This window comes from Triplophysa dalaica, chromosome 9 (genome assembly GCF_015846415.1).
Source record: "Triplophysa dalaica isolate WHDGS20190420 chromosome 9, ASM1584641v1, whole genome shotgun sequence".
In the NCBI taxonomy this organism is placed as follows: domain Eukaryota; kingdom Metazoa; phylum Chordata; class Actinopteri; order Cypriniformes; family Nemacheilidae; genus Triplophysa; species Triplophysa dalaica.
Window position 1 is genome coordinate 14,405,118 of NC_079550.1, and position 19,395 is coordinate 14,424,512.

Consider the following 19,395-nt stretch of genomic DNA (forward strand, 5'->3'; position numbering starts at 1 on the left):
CAGCGATCACAGAGGACGATTAGCTTTGCATTTGCATACAGATGAATAAGAGTTTATCTAAAGTCTGACAGATTAATTAAAATGAGCTGCCTTCCCTTACAGTGTGAAAGAATATAGAGCTGTACTCACCTTTCAGATCGGTCGGAGAAAAGGTCACGCACACACATTTTTCTCCTTTTTTATTTATACGTCGATTTTCCCAAAAGCCGTTGTCTAACCAGAGAGCTAAAGTTTACACAAATATATCAGACAAGCTTTAAACGTTGAGTTACTAGCTGGTTTATTGAAGTGCGAATGAAATATATTTGTTTCGACAGCTCGGTATACAGGTCCAACAAAACACAGCCACTAAAATAGACCAAATGGTTTTGTTTGCCATTGGCACAGTTGTGTCTTGCACAACGTTTCAATACGAATACCATACATTTGACAACATTGTGAAAATACAAATACTTGATCACATCTGAGAGTATAGATACTGTATAAGACAAATGAATATACATATTGGTAAGGTTATATGCGTATTGTCAATTCAGCAATGACTTCAACACTGCTCGACATTGTTTAAATGATCACACACACAAAAGAATAAAAATAGAGTCTGCCTACTGTATAAAATCTCCATGGTCGTGACACAAATTACAGGCTCAGTTTATAACTTTAAACGTCAGAGGATCCTTGTGGGGAAACCAAAGGCCACTAGCACGATCTCTGCATTACAAATATATACATTGAATAGAAAAGCTCTCCAAACGTACACTCCCCTTTTGAAATATGCATATTTATGTATAAATACAGCCTCACACGGACACTCATGCCTAACCACTTTCACACAATCTTAAGAGTACTATAAACATTTACAGTTAAATATACAAGAATACAATTCCATAAATACTTTTGTTGTCGAATGACAATTTTCAATAGACAGCCCAATACAAAATACCAAAAGTCAGCAACTAGAAAAGGAAAACATGACATTACAAGAACTACAGACAGTGTCATTGTGATTTAAATACAGCACTGTGAGACAACCAGTATATCATAGTGCCAGATAGTCCATATGTTTATTGTAACACAAAGATTAAAAGTATAAGATACTAATATAGTAGGTACTTCAACAAGACCCTAGTGTGCACTCTGTCAGATAGAGTAACATGTAAACAATATCAGGGTCTGTCGTCATACCGCTAAACTGTTTAATGTAACAAGACGGCATACTTGACAAGCACATTTACTATACAATACAATACAAACTTAAAACAATTATTTGGTCTATAAAGAGGAAATGGAGAGAAAGCATTATTTTTACAGTGTGTCCCAGAAAATAAACCCTTAAAACATTTACTTGAGTGGGTAAATTGCATATGAGATTTGTCTCAAGAGAAAACGCTGCATTTTTTCCTCTCAAATAAACTGATCATGTTTTAAAGTGATAGTTCACCCCAAAATGAAAATTCGATCATCATTTAGTTACTCATCCTCATGTCATTTCAAACCGGTATGACTTACTTTCTTCTGCAGAGCACAAAAGAAGATACTTTGAAGAATGTTGTTGGCCCCATTCCCTTGCACTGGTTTTGTGTCCATACAATAGAAGTGACTTTCTTCAAAAGAAAGTCATTAGAGGTTTGAAATGACAAGAGGGCGAGTAAATGATGACAGAATAATAATTTTTGGGTGCACTATCCCTTTAAGGATTTTTAGATTTTTTTTATTAGTAAACAAGACAAAAACGTTGCAGTATTTTTGCAGTCAGCTATCGCCACAAGCAAATACATCAAACATACTCGAGGCACAAGTAAAACCATTGACGGTTATAAATATTCTGAAGTTACAGTCAGCGTATTTGAGACCTGTGAACCGTGACGGGAGCCGGGGCGGAGTTCAGGTGCGGTGGCGTTTCAGGACAGGGCCGTTTCTGTCAGGTTCTGTTGTGGGTGAACAGAAGCAGTGGTAACAAAGTTGACGTGAGGTCGCCACACTGCACAAAAGGTTAATGTACAGTTTGCAAGTCCGTCTGGTCACAAGCGGCCTGCTGACAGCCGTCCAGAGAGCAGAAAAATGCCTGGAAAATTACAACAGAGGGATTATTGCAGGAGTCAGCATCAGCGCCTGTCTCATCAGCAGGTTCCTCACTGTCCTGTGTAGTGCTCGTGTATTGCTCAGAGAAAACTTGATCGGATATCTTTTTCCTCTTGAGGGAATGTGAGACACCTTAAATTGTGCCCCAAAATAGGATAAGACCACCTGACTGACAGTTGGCATTGCAGTCGTTGGTAAACAGGATGAAGAGTGAAAAATGCCTTTAGACTGGATTCAATATTTCCATCTAATGTACAGGGTTTTCCATAGTCGGAAAACAACATTCAAAATACAATTTCTGCTTGTGGAAATATAGTTTCTACAAGACTTTCTACTGTAGTTTACCATAAGTGCATCTGAAAAACTCTTCCTCAAAAGTGCTCACTACATCAGCTTGGTGCAATGTAAACAAGCAGACATTTCAGATAGAGAATGTGAAGATGACGTCACGCCCCTTCGTTTTATGAAGCAGTTCCGCCGGCTGTTCCGGCATCTTGGGAGGCTCATACTCCGCTGTTATTATGGTTTTGATATGTACCGTAACTTGTTTTGTTTGACATATGGAGACATCGAAAGTGAAACTACCAGGGCCTTTTCAAGAACGACTCCGCGTAATTGTATTGTAGTTTTTAATACAGCAAGACCGACCTACCATAGTTATATTACTTAATGGGGTTATTTGACGTGGCTAAAACGTGGCTTATTGTTTGCTTTAGATGTAATACAATGTGTATACACAATTTAAGGTAAAAAAACGCTGTATTTTCCACATAGCACGCATGTTTGTATCTCCTCTTTGCTCCGCCTCTCTGAAACGCGCTATAATTTTAAAAAGCGAGGTGTGCTATGATTGGCCAGTTCACTAGTGCGTAGTGATTGTTCGAATACTGCACGGTACAATGAGATTTACAAGACCACCAACCTTACTTGCGTTTAGATTTGGGCGGTCTAAGTCAAATCGTGTAACGAACTGACGTAGATTCACCGGGGTGTTGTTACACAAAGCGCTTCAGGCAGGTCAGGGTGAGCATTTGCTTCTAGATAAAATACATCTTTTGTTCCGACACTTAAATTTAGCAATTTTACGTGTCTAATACATGCATGGGCAACTTATAACACACCAGAGACAAAGAAAAACACGTATTTCCGGCGAATCACCCCTTTAATAAAACAAAATAGTCAATACGCAATAGCAGCCTGGCTCCCAACATTGTGGAACTTTCAACACGGCGTGACGTCGATTGACAAGCTCTATATCCATCTGAGGGTCTGTGAATGAACCGTTAGCCAAATGAGGCTGAGATTAGAAGTTCATAATAGATACAATGTTTACATCTCCAGAGCATCAGAATTGGTTGAAAAAAACCTCATGAAAATAATTTCAGTAACAATATCATAAATTCTCTTGTGTTCCCGGTGTTCAAACAGAGAGCTCGTGCATTGAGTCAGGATTCACGCAACGTTAGATCCATAACAGATCCCTGCAGAGCAGGCCCTTTGTTGAGCAGTTTATTTTACATCATTGTCTCATGTAGTCAAACATCAGCAGAGGCCGGAAAGGATGCAAAAATGCTGTGGAGTCGAGAAAAAGGAGAAGTTGTGAATTAAAGAATGCTTCACACAGCAGTCGCACTGGAATAAACACCCACAAAAACATCCATTTCATTACAATAACCATTTGAGCAAAGTATAAGCAGTTTCCTGAAGAACCTAGCGGGCTGCGTTGGGCGTCTTTGTTATCAGGCAAACAATATTTGCCGATGGGAAAGAGCTGGATTTGAGGCATGTCCGGACACTCTATTCGTGGATCATTGGGCCCAGCTGCGGAGCCCCTCAATTGCACATTTGCATTCAGATTTAAGTGGCGGTTTTGGTGGGAGGCCGGGTCTCTATTAATAATCCCAAAGCCAATTCTACAGCGCTGATTATAAATGATCCTGCACTTGGGGGGTACCCTGATTTAACCAGAGGGTTCAGACGGATTTCTCGCTACTAATACCGTCTCTTATAACTTTTTGATATTTGACAGAACAAAACCCCTAAATCACTCAGGCAGCTCGAACAATACACAGAGGTCTTTCTGGGGTCTGAATATAAATTTGGGTTTGTGAATTCGGCGATGCTGAGATCCAATTTAAGTATATTTTACTGCAGCCAGAGTTGTGATGTGCTGGACTAGCGGTGAGAATATTAGATTTGTGCTCGACGGGGTCTCTTCATTTGAAATTTAAATTGAATTCAAATCTGAAATACAGACCTGCCGTATCTTACAAAATAGAGATCATTAAAGTGTTGGACCACCTCAGCACAAATATACAGTGAAATAAAGCTATTTCTGGAGCATTTAAATGAAATTATTGCAAGAACAATTGCAATTCTATGCAAATGGAATTATAAAACACACAGTATTCACAAAAGTAAATGCCGTTTGCTTTTCTCAATTAATTCTGTATTAGTTCCACCTGAGAAGAGCATGTTGTAAACTGATTTTGATTTATACATGTCTGTCTACATTTTCTGGGGATAATAGCAGCAGTAATTCATCAAATGATGTAATGACAGGAAATAGAATAAACTAAATCTCACCTGGTTTCTGTCCACCAAGTCGTTTCCAGCTCTCCTCTTTCCATTATGCTTCTCCTTGGTCAGGGAGTAGTGTCGCCACGGTGCATGGACCCCCGCGCCCACACGCCATGACCCACTCCCCCTCCGCCCCCGGGATCCTTGTCCGACTCGGGTTGGCTCTGAGCTCGCTCCGGTTTAGGGTTGGCCGTCATGGGAGGGTCAGGCTGCTGGACAGACATGGTGCGACGGAGGTGCGTGCGCTTGCACAGGAAGTCCGGTTTGGCGGACAGACCAAAGGAGCCCTTTCGCAGCACCATCCGCACCGAGGAGGTCTTCTTGGGTCGGGCTCTGTGGCTGAACTGCAGGGAGGAGAGGTGCACAGCATAGCCTTCGCTAAGGAACTGTGGGATCATAGAAAGAAGATGAGATCAGATATAAAGACAATAATATCAACGTAAGAAAAATGAAAGTCAGAGATGAATTTAACTCAAGTTCACCTGGCACTGGTTCTGGTATTTTTTCGATGGCCGTCCCACGATATATATCTGGTTGGGGCTGAGGCCCAGCATGCTGTAGACGGAAATGTCCTTCATGGAGCCGTAGGCGCAGTTGATTTTAATGTGACACTGCCGACATGAGAAAACGGCAAAGTGTGAGAGACAGCCCGAGGTTATGATATGAGAACGTGAGTACTCTTGTGTGAGAAAGAATGTTAGCGTGATAGAAATGGAGAACGAGAAGCACTAGTAAGGAACAAAAAATGTCAAAATGGCAATGTGGGTTATAAAGTCTTCTATAAAGCACAACAAAATCTAATCTCAACAATTTAAAACTAAAACAAAATTGCATTCCAGCTATGAAATTACAACTGTTACGCTATCAGAGTTTCACAACCCGATTATCAGAGTGAATTCCAAATTACAATATTATCATGATATCTAGTGAAATAAATAATCATATCAGTCCAATTTATCTTTCACTTTCTTTGTTTGTGTATTCTCTATTTTGGCAATGAATTCAAGGTCCAAGTAGTAGTTTTTTGGACAGAAATGCAATATTATATACATAATGCTTAATTATGTAAGGTCTTTATACATCTCTCAAGACATAGTTTTGATTTTAATATCTTATGAGCTCTTTCTATCTACATACACTGCGGGTCCCTTTAAATTGTATTCGTAATGTTGTTTCTACAGTGTTCTCAAATGGACAAACTGCTCTACAGAACACGTTTCGTAATTATGTTATCTCCTTTGGCAAAGAAGTGAAAACATGACGACCTCTAAGTCCTCTTTCAGACGCTGTAATGTTTTTAAAGTGAGGGGGGAGTGAGCCGTAGGCTGCAATTTGCAATCTCACCACTAGATGCCGCAAAATTTCATAAACAGGACGTTTAAAGTCCAAATATGAATGTAAGGCGGCAGAGAGAGAAACTTTGTAACCACTGTGGCTATTAAGTCACGATTTTAATTCGTGCTGAATTATTAATTAAATTATCATGTGTTGTATTAACTTGATAATGATAATCACGTTTTTTCACTGTTGTTGTTAACAACAGGTATATTGTGAACCTATGTAAAATGCTAACGAAAACAATGGTAAATAGAATCATTTCCACAAGTGGTCTCCAGGTTTTGGACCCCGCTGTATGTGAATTAAACATAAAACATATAACCCTGTGAGATGGGATATACCTCTTGCACCAGATTCCTAAGGAAGATGGCTTTCTGACGAAGTGGGTCGTGCACCAGCCCCTCCGAAAAGAAGATCATTCCCTGTGGGAAGTTGTGTTGAGAAAGCCAGGAGACCACCCTCTGCTTCTGCATGTCCGGACGGCCGGTGATGTAAATGATCAGGTATCCCAGGTCCTGCCAGTGTCTACACACAAAATACTAATAATTTAACCACTGTACAATCTTATGATGCTTGGTGAGAAACATTTGGGGACCGATTTTCAGATACCGATTCCGCCCAATCCTCCAACAACAGATTGCAATCGACAGGCCGGTAAATTTGCCCAAGGACAGTCTGGGAAACCTCCCAAGATTTTCCATTTGTGAATACTAAAGCCCATCTGATATGTGATATCAGCATTTTGCTATCGCTCTATTAAATGAAATCCAATTGTGCTTCACTGGCAGAGCGGTTCTTTTCAATATTGCTATTGTATCAAGAGATTCTCTCCATCTCACAGAAAAACACACACACACACGAATAAACAAAGCCACGCTGAGAATCTGTTACCTGACCACATCCACGGCTCCAGGTCGCACTTTAGGGTCACTGCCCATAATGGAGACGCTAGCTGCGAACGAACCGTCGATGCTAAAGACGACACACTCCATTCCCCGCGGCAAAACCGTCAGAAAAGCCTCTGCGCTAGTCTGGTCTCCCCTGTGGGAAAAAAGGGAAGATTTAGCTCTTGATGAAGCTGAAGATGCAGCACGTGGCCCGAGATCAGGTTATCACAGAGTTGTTCTCCTTTAGCCCTGAGGGTGGGAGTTTTATGAGTGCCAATTGAACTCGCTTTGGTATCCTCACAAATGATCCCTGCTGAGAGCGGCCGTTTTGGATACATTACGAGTAATCTTCAGGGACCCAGAATAAAGCCCCCTTGGTCTTCGACTTACTTGACGACCATTTTGATAGGATAGACTCCCAGCACCAGCTTTTTGGTCTTGGGGATGGTGTAGGTCACCCTGCCACTGCTGTTGGTGACCTCAGTGTCAAAATTTTCCCAGCGACCTGACTGTGGCTGGGTCATTACAAACACATCCACCTGACAGAGAGAGTAAAGAGGAGGATAACTAATGTTGCCACGATAACAGGAATCCTTTATTATGAATATCGTTATTAAGTAGTAGTACTCTAAATATTCAAAGGTCCAGTGTGTCAATTTTTGGAGGATGTATTGACAGAAATGCAATATAATATACATAACTATGTCTTCAGAGGTGTATAAAGACATAATATAATGAAGTGTTATGTTTTTATTACACTAGAATGAGCTTTTTTTATCTACATACACCGCGGGTCCCCTTACATGGAATTCACCATGCTGTTTCTACAGAAGCTGCTCTAACTGCTCTAAAGAGCATGTTTTATAAATACGTTATCTCCTTCGGCAGGCAAAAACGTGACAACATCTTAGTTCTGTGTCAGCCACCGTAGTGCTTTGAAAGGGAGGGATGGAGTTAGCCATTGGTTGCAATTCACAACCTCACCGCTAGATGCCGCTAGAATCATACACTGGACCTTTCAGTAAACAGTCTGGATATTTAAAACAGAAATTATGGGTTTTCTCTTTATTGTAATTTTAAATAATATTCAACACATGCAGGTCTACTAAGTAACATCACACATATGTAAACATAAACATACTGAATTATTATCATAACACATTACTGACAGTGTAAATATAACACCTTGACAAGTTCAAGAGTTTTTTTCCACACAGCATGTCTATGTACACACTACACTATACTAATGATTTCAAGTAGCAAAGTATGGCTTATTTGATATCTTTAAGATATCTTAAAAACACATATCATGTTTTAATGCGTGTTTTAATAAGTGTGTGTGTGTGTGTGTGTGTGTACAACTCTCTTACCTTTTCACCAGTTAGAGAAACCATATCAAGGGGACCATACATAAAGCGACCAACCAGAGTCTGGGGCCCATCCTCGGTCGTGATGACATCATTAACTCTGTGGTTGGCTGTGACATTCTGCAGATAGAAATACGGAATTCGATTTTCTATCATTCTCCTGCCACATAAGCATCTGGTACAAAAATATTGATATAATGTAAATTACATTATGGTGAGAAATGGAACGTGGGCGCATGACACAGATAATAACACTATGCTTCATATCTGACAGGTGAAAAATGAGAAAGAGGGGGAGGGGGCGGTTTTATACATATGCAGTACAAAGTCCATCCAAAAGAGGGTGTCACACTCAAACGCTTTAGACATCCAGTACATTTCATTTAAGTGACATAGGTGTTGGACACCGAGAGCCCGGCGAAGATAAACTCCACGGTACCTGCTGAGACAGCTGAACTTTAATGGGAAATTAAAGCAACCTCGACACAGAGCTATGCAAATTCTGAGAATAACTTCCCAAAGTCACCTTCATGCCGGCGAAGCGAGCAGACAAATGCAGAAAGATAAAACCCTAAGGGTTCAGAGAGCTTGAATGTAAAAAGAATTATCCCATAAACCCAACTTGTATAAGTCTCTCTCATACAATCTACTACGGTGAAGAAATCTAACAGGATACTCTGGTTTATCTGAACTGGGTTAGGTCTTATCCTGTAAGGATTCGTAACAGTTACCTTTGCATCACCAAAAATCCATCATGTCACTTCACGTCTTCTAAAACTCACGTTTGCTTCCGTTCGCTTTGTCACTGCTGAGGTGCTAAGTGCTTTGACATTGTTAATGTCCTGCTATCATGTTAGCATAGCAGCGTAGGAAAACCCATCCATAGCTGTGCAGCCCCATAAATCATTTGCGCACACAAACAAATTCGCTTGATTGCGTAGATTTGTCATTTAATGAAGCAGTTAAACATTTCCCAGTTTGCAGTGATTTGCATATTGATTAAGTCAGTCAATAACTCATCCTGGCGTGAGACCATACATGACTGTCACATGACGGGCTTCCAAACAAGCGCACGTACCCACGCACGGGCAGGACGCAGTGCACTGCCATTTGTGCATTGACAGCGCACAGCTGCACACCTGAGTGGATCCACAGATATTCATCGGCTATGACAGATCACAGCCAGGAGAATGTACCAGATGACAGGTGGAGAGAAATGTCGCTCATGCAAGTGTGCGCTGTGGCATTCCACAACACCGCTCCATACACAGAAGCACGATGCTGTGTAATAAAAGCATGGATGACCGTGGGATGGAGCAAACCCATGCTATAATAGAACAAACCACAGGGGCAGATAATTGTTAATGGGTGAGATACAGCAAACCTGTGGTTTGATTGGTGGCCAAAAGTGATCTCCAACTTTGGACCATTTACATTTCTGCTCTTTTATCAAATATTTGATTATTGATGCATAAAGAAATAAAAAGACGTTGAAATAAACAGATATTGTAGTTTAAAAATTGTCATTTTTTTCCCATGTATTTTCTGATAAGCAGTGGTTTGCCAATAAATTTAAGTGAAGAATACCTTTAAAGTGTTTTGTCCATTTCATACTGTTTTATTTAACATAAGGGGGCATTAAACCCAATATTGCCACCCCAGACATCACTTTTAGCCACCAATGTGCTTTTGCAGATTAAGAAAATCACACAAGAATCATGGCGTATCTAGTTATGGTTCTGAATATTCTAAATGATTCTCATGAACGACTATTGGAATGCTTTTAACTCATTCGCTGCCAGCCATTTAAAAAAAAGTTGCCAGCCTACGCCAGCGCTTTTTTACATTTTCACCCAACTTTAATGGCTCACAGTAAATTTTCTGTAAAGAATATATGGACAAACAATATGTCAAATGAAAGAATAGAGTCTCAGCTTTTAAACAAAACTGTATTCTTCTATCTTCATTTGTTCTTTTTTTATCACTCCTTAGATGTGGGTAGGTTTCTTCAAAAATGCATCACTTTGATTAAACAGCGGAGATAATTAACGTTTTTTTGTCAAAGATTTCGCCCAGCTTACACACCGCTAAAACATATACGTTCTAGGTTCTTGGATTCTGTACTTTTTCCCAAAGGTGTGTAATAGCGCCACCTGCTGTACAACAGTACAAACACTGATTGCCGTAAAAACTCGTTTTTGGCGGGGAAGCGTTTTTTTTTAAATGACGAGATAACTTGTTAATGGCTGTGAAAGAGTTAAGGAAGCAATATTTGGAAGCACCCTTACCTTTACCGTGTCTCCACCTGACGTGACAGGCGCGACACGACGTAAAGACATAAGAACCCAATATATTTTTTTATTTAGTCCATACTGGATTCGGCACAGCGTGACAAACCCATTAAGAACAAGCAGGTTGCCAAGTCGCGTTGCGTCGGTCGCGTCCTGTAGAGACACGATGTCAGAGAAAAACCACCATTTTCACATCTGACGTTGTCAAATGAACTTTAGAGGACAAGAGAAATAATTTAAATATAATTTTCAGGGAACATAAGTGCATTCCAAACTATATACTGTAAATGTATATATATACATTGAGTCTGAAAAAGTCCATTGAGTGAACGGAGTCTTTGGAAAACACATGTGAATGAAACCGCCTTTGATTTAAAAGGCTTGCAAGCACTCTGATCAAACGCTTCTAAGGCCATCAGCGCATTCAAAGCGGCTCCACATGCACAAGAAATAACTTTGATTTTAACATCAAGGTGTCGGCTGATGAAAATACCATTCGCTCTTAAAAGAGAAGGCAGCGATGGCCACACTGAAGTGTTTCAAGGTGGGCTATACTTAACTTCGATGAAGGACAGGGCACAGTTTTTCTTCATCATTGGGTTTTTTATAAAGTGAGCGCTGAAATAAACCTGCACAGGCAGATTTTAGCTGCACCTTTAGCTAATTGTGTTGCTGTGACTAAGCAGTGAATCAAGGTCAAACACGATGGTTATTTTAATAAAGAGCAGGTTTCTGCCCACACATGCTGAGCTATTGTGGCTCATGTGAAAAACTCAAAGCCCTGGCAGAGCGGGATATTTTTAGTTCCTCTACAATGTCAGGTCTCTTCTGCAATCCACACTTTTGCTTGACTGATGTGTGTGCGTGAGTCTGTTGAGATGCTATCTTGTATCACACTGATGGCTAACATTAGTGAGCAAATCTCATGCACAGAGAGCTACAAATAATGACTGAAATGTCATCATTAACATTAAATTGTCTATTAGCTTCATCTATTTCCTAGTGTACTCCTAGACATCAACAAAATTAACCTTCAACTGATACATCCGTCTAAAATGTACAGTCATATTAATCTGGGAAAATAGAGCGACGTTTATGATGACTCATCATTCATGGCACGGACTTTTTCTTCCAATCAAAAGCTCTCTAGAATGAAGATGCCAAAACCCCCTGCCAATGACTAGCGATGAGATAAATCGCTGTGATGTAACGGCTTGTTGAATAGGAAATGTTCCTTCCAAACTTCCTGTTTAATAAACATGCATGCAAAATTGTGTGTGGGTGTATGCGATGTGCTCACCCTAAGCTTGACGTGTGTGCGTCTGCGTAGCCACTTCTCTCTCGAACTCGAAGGTGAGAAGGGGGCGGAGTCAGTGTTGTACTTCTCTTGGGTTTTCACAAAGTCACAGTGCATCACCTGACAAACAATCATGTATAAATATCACTATTCTTACATTGCGGCACTGTAAGTCATTTTAAAGTCTTAATTAAATTCACATTTATTTATATAGCACTTTTTGCAATGGTGCATTGTTTCAAAGCAGCTTCACATGAACAAATCACAAAAAAATAAGAAAATGATTAGATGAAGTGGGTGTTTCTTACAATATACACCAAACAAAATTACAATGAATACTAATGATAGTGTCCAAGCACTAATGCATCATAAGATAATGCAAAAAATAAGTTTTGCCCAAAACACATTATTGGTTGTGCCAATATTGGTGTCAGCTGGTGAGGACTCACAAACAAATAACTTAATGTTTTAATAATGTTGTAACATATCTCAATAAAAGGGAAGGAAGGAGGCGGGAACGGCAGACATTAAACACAAAATTTTAATATAAATAATAACAGCCGGCGGCCCCTCACGGACGACCGCCGGCGAAATAACATAAACAACAAATATAAATATAAATACAAACGTAAAACAAGTTCGGGCCCGGTCCTCTCTCTTCGACGGTCCGGTCGCTCGTTCCTTTACTATGCTCCCATCTCCTATGTGATTCGAGGCCGGTGTGCGCTAATTCACAATTACTCACCGGACTCGAACCACGGTCTCGCCCCGCCTACTCTACTACATACCCCCATCACCCCTGACAGGCCGGGGGTACCCCCGCGACTGTGCAAGCTCCCTCCCCCTCCTTCGGGGGGGGTGGGGTGGGGGGTATGCAGCGACGAGACGAGACAATGGAGACGGGAGCCCTCGGAGCGACCGGAAAGAGAGAGGGGAGAGAGGAAAAAAAAAATTATAGTCCGGTTCCCTGACATGCTGCCGCTTGTTCCTCAACCAGCCGGAGTACTCTTTCGCGGTGCCTTGCGGAGGCCCTGGGGCTTCGGTGGACCGCTCGACCGTCCGCCCCCTGGTGGCCGGCGGTGGCTCCTCCTTAATCTGGGAGTCGGGGCGGGTTCCCCGTCCCCTGCTCCGCCCCCTTGGGCGGACGGACGCAGGCTCCGGCCTCTGGCGGGCGGTGGCCGCACTCGGCGCTTACGCCCCCTACTCCTCCCCCTCGGGTGACGGACGCAGGCTCCGGCCTCTGGCGGACGGCGGCAACTCCCCCGCTCCCGCTTGGACGAAAGCCACCCCACCTCGACCCAGGGGCGCGGCAGCAAAGGTCGCCGTTCCACCGAAGGTTTGACGGTGGCCGCACTGTGCACTTCCGTTTCCCAGAGCCACCGCTTCGGGCAGCCACTGGCGGACACCCTTCGTCCGCGCTGCCCGAACTCTCCGGCACCGCGAGGCCACTCGGCGGCGAGGACTCTCCGACAGCATGTCTCTCCTTCCTCCCGGGTTTCGGCACCACTGTAACATATCTCAATAAAAGGGAAGGAAGGAGGCGGGAACCGGCAGACATTAAACACAATATTTTAATATAAATAATAACAGCCGGCGGCCCCTCACGGACGACCGCCGGCGAAATAACATAAACAACAAATATAAATATAAATACAAACGTAAAACAAGTTCGGGCCCGGTCCTCTCTCTTCGACGGTCCGGTCGCTCGTTCCTTTTATATGCTACCATCTCCTACGTGATTCGAGGCCGGTGTGCGCTAATTCACAATTACTCACCGGACTCGAACCACGGTCTCGCCTCGCCTACTCTACTACAAATGTACAGTACACTTTTGATGGACTTAACTAAAAGATGAAATATGGCCTTTTAACAGTTGCTTCGGCATGTATAAACAGCCCATAAAAGTATACACATCACCTTTAAAAGATTGAAAAGACAAGCTGGAATCGTTTTTCATCCAAGGAAGCTAAGAATAAAAGCCACTTTCTGAAGGATAAACCTCTCTAGAAAAAAACACATACTGTAATTCTTTGAAAGCTGCTGTTTTACAGGACTGTGCAATTCTACCGATAACTTTTGCGACTATAAACACATAAAACATATTGTCTTATAAACCCGAGGTGAAAATTCAAATGCAGCGAAAATCTCTGTGATCGGTTTTCATGCTGCCGTATAAAGCACTGCTGTGAGAAACACGCAGATGAATGGTAGATGGATTTCATAACCCGTGACATTTGAACACATCACTCTTGTTCACTCTGTGGATTCAGGTGCATATGAGACTTTCTTGCTGTAACATGAGGCGGATCAAGAGGATAGTGTTCATTCGTCTTTCATATTACTCAAAAGGGTTGAGGGTTTTCTGAAAGTGAGGCCTGATGCACTTCAGGATTTTGCTATATCACATCAATGTTTCCTAGATAAAGGTGTTTGTCGAGCATGCGGACTATCTGTAGAGGCTCTAACTCATAGTACATACGCCCCGGTTTGAGCACTTGCGCTCACAAAAATTAAAGGGACAGTTCACCCCAAAATAAAAATTCTGTCATGGTTTACTCACCATCCCAAATCCGGATACATTTCTTTGTCGTGATGAACACAGAGAAAGACATTTGGGAGAATGCTTGTAACCAAACAGTTCTTGGCCACCATTGACTACCACAGCAGGAAAAATGACATTGGCAATTTTCCTACAATGTCAACTGAATAGATAAAACTGAAATTATAGCCTACTGAAAGACACCTGGCATGTTGGTAAAGACATTTTTAAAGGAACCGCATTCAGAATCACTGATAGCTTGGTCAAAACATATTTTCCAAAAGTGACTCCTCTTGTGCTGCTGCCTTTCAAGAATGAATGCAATAAAAGGTGCCCTTTGAATACGGCACTCCAGCGTGAGGCCTGTGTACATCTGCATTGATAACTACATCAGGGATTTGATCTTAAAATGTCTCTGACAATGAGGCTAAAGAGCCTTTTAATGGATGTGTCACATTTATTTGTTTCCTGACAGAGGTACGACTGATATGAATTAAAGGGCATATTAGAGCAGATATTCTTCTGCTCTGCATGAATTTAAATTTATAGCACAAAAGAAGGATTGGGAGGAAGTGGAGAGATAGGATCATATCAGGAAGAGCAGGCCAAAAGAAAGAAACGGAGCCAGACTTTTGATTGAGGACAGATAGAGGTTGTGAGTAAATGAACATCCAGAATCTTTATGTGATAAGTCAAGTCGTGCAGTCCTGGCACTTAACACTAATTTAATTCCTCTGGCATAACACAAGCAATCGTCATTAAGATGACTGCTTTGTTTTTTCCTTTAAAAAGCACAATAAAAAGGACGATTACATATTTCAAAATTATGGGAAGTGGTTATTTCTTGTGCAAAACGTCTTGGTTACGTATGTTACCTCAGTTCCCTGATGGAGGGAACGAGACGTTGTGTCGAGAACGACAGATGGGGTTCGCCCTTGAGAACCAATCAACTCTGACTACTATAGAAAAGGCCAATGAAATTTGGCGAATGCAATTTGCATGCCGGGCTCCGCCCCCGGAAAATTCGGTATAAAAGGAGGCCGGCGTGCAGCATTCACTTACCTTTGTTCTGAAGAGCCTGAGACCTCTCAAACTGCAGCAGAATACGATACGTGTTCGTGGCATAAGGGACACAACGTCTCGTTCCCTCCATCAGGGAACTGAGGTTACATACGTAACCAAGACATTCCCTTTCTGTCGGTCTCTCGACGTTGTGTCGAGAACGACAGATGGGGTTGCCTATGGAAAACGCCACAACGCTGTATCGCGTCACAATCTCTAGCGAAGCGACGGTAACAAGCCTGGGCGGGTCATCTCGAAGCTTTCGTGAGACTGTAACCTTCCAGTGTGGTGGTCGGGGGGTTCCAGAGCTTTCTTGGAGAAAGATGGGTACAGCCCTGACCGGTAACTTTCACGGACGGGGCCTTAGCTCTCTATAGGCGAGAGGCCGTCCAGATCAGTTTACACCGGGTAAGCGCGACTCTTAATCAGAGAAGCGCTACAGAGGCCACCTCCTACCCGTGGGGAGGAATATGGTGGATATAGGTATGGTCTCGTCCTTGGAGGAGAACGCATGGAACGTGCGGACTGAGTAGTTAACCGCGAGGTGGAGGCCCACCTGGGGAAGCTCATGGGTTACCAGGAGTGGGAACCATTCTCATGAGGATACATCAGACGGAACAGCCCACGGAGGGGGTGTTACAGACGTCCGGTAGCACTGGGTCCGGTTAGAGCTATCTGTGATAGCTCACATGGTATCCCAGCCTAAGGGGGAAGGCTGCTCTGCCCAGCCAGCCCCCAGGGGGTGCTTGTTTGGTGATGGATGGAATGCCTATTCTTAACCAGTGTCTGGGTAAGAAGGGAGGCTGGTGAGGTACCAGTTTCTTAGCGATGTGTTCGGGTAAGAAGAAAAGGTAAATAGCACACTGACCCAACCTGTTAGAGGGTGGAAAGGTGCTTTCGCAGGCATACGCCCCCCCGGATGCCAGTCCTACATGTCGCCACGCAGGACGTGGGCTGACACCGGGTTTACGCGAAGGTTGTTAACCCTTGCGAAGGTGTTTGGGCATAGCCCAACCCGCAGCTCTACAGATGTCTGCTAGAGAGGCGCTTCTGCCAGTGTCCAGGAGGTGGCTAAACTCCGTGTGGAGTGAGCCCTCACTGTCAATGGGCATGGGAGATTCTGAGATCGGAATGCCGCCGTAACGGCGTCCACGACTCAGTGCGCCAGCCTCTGTTTGGAGACAGCCTTCCCCTTCTGCTGTCCTCCAACAGACACGGAGCTGGTCAGAGCTTCAGAGTTCTGCGTGCGGTCCAGTACGTACTGGACACAACACTAATCGGGTTGGGTCTTCCTCCCCTATGGGGAGCGCCTGCAAGTTCACCACTTGGCCCCGGAGGGAGTAGTGGGAACTTCTTGGGCACGCATCCGGGCCTGGGTCTCAAGATAACGTGAGAGTTTCCAGGGCCGAGTTTAAGGCAATCCAGGGACACGGAGGATGCTCGGTGGTCCCCTACCCTCTTGAAGGAAGTGAGCGCCGTCAGGAGGGCCGTCTTACTCTATGAGGAAGATCGGAACCTCCGAGGGGCTCTTTGGGGGGCCCTGAGGCTCCCCAGGACCACTTAGGGTCCCAAGAGGGTATGGAGCGGAGATGAGGCGGATTCCGCCCTCTCGCTGCTTAGGAACCTGGTGACCAGGTCGTGTTGCCCTAGAAACTTTCCACCGACTGAGTCGTGATGAGTGGCAATAGCGACTACATACACTTTCAGTGTGGAAGGGAGATGTTAGTCTCCAGTCTCGTGAGAAGGGGAACACAATCCTGATCAAGCACCTCAGTGGGTCTTTCTCGTTGAGAAAGACACCAGGACGAGAAGAGGCACCGTCTAGAGGCGTGTAACCGCCTAGTAGATGGGGCCCTAGCCTGGGTGATGGTCTCAGCCGTATAGGGGGAGTAGCCATCTTAGGATCTTCTCGTCCCGTCTAGAGACCAGACATGGGTGTTCCAGAGGTCTGATCTGGGATGCCAGAACGTGTCCTTCCCCTGAGAGAGCAGGTCCTCTGTAAGGGGAATGGTTCAGGGGGAGTCGCTGTCCAGAGCATCGGCTCTGAGGCCAAGTGCGGTTAGACCGGTGTGGTGTAACCAATAACACTTGGTGCTCCTGCTCCCTGACCTTGCACAGAGTCTGTACAAGAAGGCTCCTGGGGGGGGGAGGTGTGCTTCCGCCCATCCCGCGGCCAGCTGTGCGCAAGGATATCCGTGCCGAGGGCAGGGACTATCAAGCGGGCAAATGGTGGTGTTACGGGAGGTGAACAGGTTTTACCTGGGCCTACCCGAACAGCCTCCAAATGAGCTGGAATGCACGGGGGTGGAGTCGCCACTCTCCACGAGGCATAAACTGGCGAGAAAGCACGTCGGCTGTCTAGTTCAGTTTGCCCGGGGTGTGTAGCCTGCAGGGAACGAGCGTCGAGCAAGTTGTGTTTAGCTGCTGTGTGCGAACGCCACCCTGACGATCTGTATTCGCTACAGCTATAGTGCTGTCCTCGGAACAGCACGTGCATGTCTCGCACGAGAGGCCGTAGCCTGCTCAGTGCAAGTAGCATAGCCCACAACTCTTGGCAATTGATATGCCAGCGCAGGCGGGGGTTCGTCCAACACCCCACCTGCGTGCCCGTTGCACACTACACCGCACCCCTGCAGGGAGACTTCAGTCGTCACCACGACCTGCCTCATAACCTGCTCAGAGGGACCTGAGTCCGTCGAAAAAGTCATAAAGACTAGGGGTTATGGTGCGTCGGCAGCAGGGCGGCATCACCATGCGCCTGCTGCCGGTGTGCCACGCTCTCCTCGGAACTCAACTCTGAAACCAGTGTTGGAGCGGTGTCATGTGCATCAACTCGAGGGGTATTAACCCGCGAGGACGCCATGTGTCCCAGGAGCCTCTGAATTGTTTCAGGGGGACCGCTGTCTGCTGCGGACAGGTGCGCCGACATGGTGACAGAGTTGAGTTCCATACCGAGAAAGAGGATGCTCTGCACTGGGGAGAGCTTGCCCCTCTCTTGGTTGACCTGGAGTCCCAATCGACCTAGGTGCCGGAGCACCAGGTCCCTTTGTGTACATAACAGATCTCGCGAGTGTGCCAAGATAGGCCAGTCGCTGAGATAGTTTAGTACCCGCTCGCCTTCCTCCTCTCAGGGAGAAAGGGCGGTCAGGGACAGACCGAAAGGGAGGACTCTGTACTGATATGCCCGCCTCTCGCACGCGAACCGTGGGAACGGCCGGTGTCGAGGAGGATCGAGACATGAAAGTAAGCGTCCTTCAGGTCGATTGCCACAAACCAATCCTGACACCTCATAGATGTCAGGACGCGCCTCTGTGTGAGCACCCTGAATGGCAGCTTGTGAAGGTGCTCTGTTCAGGGTACGCAGCCTTTGGGGGCAACCCGCCGTCTTTCTTGGGAACGATGAAGTGCGGGTGGTGACCCACTGAACATCTTGGTTTTGAGGGACGAACTCGATGCCTGTTTTGCCAGAAGGGTGGTGACCTCTACCCGAAGTACGGAGGCGTCCCTGCCTCTGACAGAGGGAGAGATGATGCCCCGAGACTTGGGTGAGTCTCTGGCGAACTGGATCGAGTAACCAAGACGGACCGCCCTCATTAGCCAGCGAGACAGTGTGGGCAGCTCTCGAGCTCCCAGGGACTGTGACAGGGTGACCAAGGGGACGGTCTGCTTCATCATTCCCACGGGGGGTGGTTCGTCGGCTGGCGGAGCTAACCATGTCGTGGGGAGTCCCCGGAGGGAAGGTTTGCTCCGCCTACTTACCTGCCTGGCGAGACAACGGCACGCACTGTCGGTTTGAGAGTGGTGACGGCTGTCGTATGTGTACGACCTCACGCCTCGCCAGGGTGTGAGGTCGGTTCGCCGAGCACAGTCCAGTGGAGTGTGCGATCGGCTGCAAGTAAACCCGGGGAGAACAGAAAACTCAGTGAGTAAGTGGGGCCAAGCCCTAACAAGG

At 44.9% G+C, this 19,395-nt stretch overlaps 1 protein-coding gene across 3 annotated transcripts in view; it reads right to left on the reverse strand.

The window, feature by feature from the left end:
* Positions 1 to 263: 263 nt before the first annotated feature.
* Positions 264 to 19,395, reverse strand: part of pitpnm3 (PITPNM family member 3) — an 89,248-nt gene continuing 70,116 nt past the window's right edge. For 2 of the 3 annotated variants that reach the window (XM_056757013.1, XM_056757011.1), the window contains exons 13-20: positions 11,846 to 11,962; positions 8,258 to 8,374; positions 7,278 to 7,426; positions 6,892 to 7,041; positions 6,342 to 6,525; positions 5,145 to 5,273; positions 4,669 to 5,048; positions 264 to 2,065 (exon numbers count right to left, since the gene is read on the reverse strand). In XM_056757013.1, coding sequence (XP_056612991.1) covers positions 4,728 to 5,048; positions 5,145 to 5,273; positions 6,342 to 6,525; positions 6,892 to 7,041; positions 7,278 to 7,426; positions 8,258 to 8,374; positions 11,846 to 11,962 — 1,167 coding nt within the window. In that variant the 3' untranslated portion in view covers positions 264 to 2,065; positions 4,669 to 4,727. Of the gene's footprint in view, positions 3,655 to 4,668; positions 5,049 to 5,144; positions 5,274 to 6,341; positions 6,526 to 6,891; positions 7,042 to 7,277; positions 7,427 to 8,257; positions 8,375 to 11,845; positions 11,963 to 19,395 lie in introns of all 3 variants that reach the window. The other variant, XM_056757012.1, reaches the window with a different exon arrangement.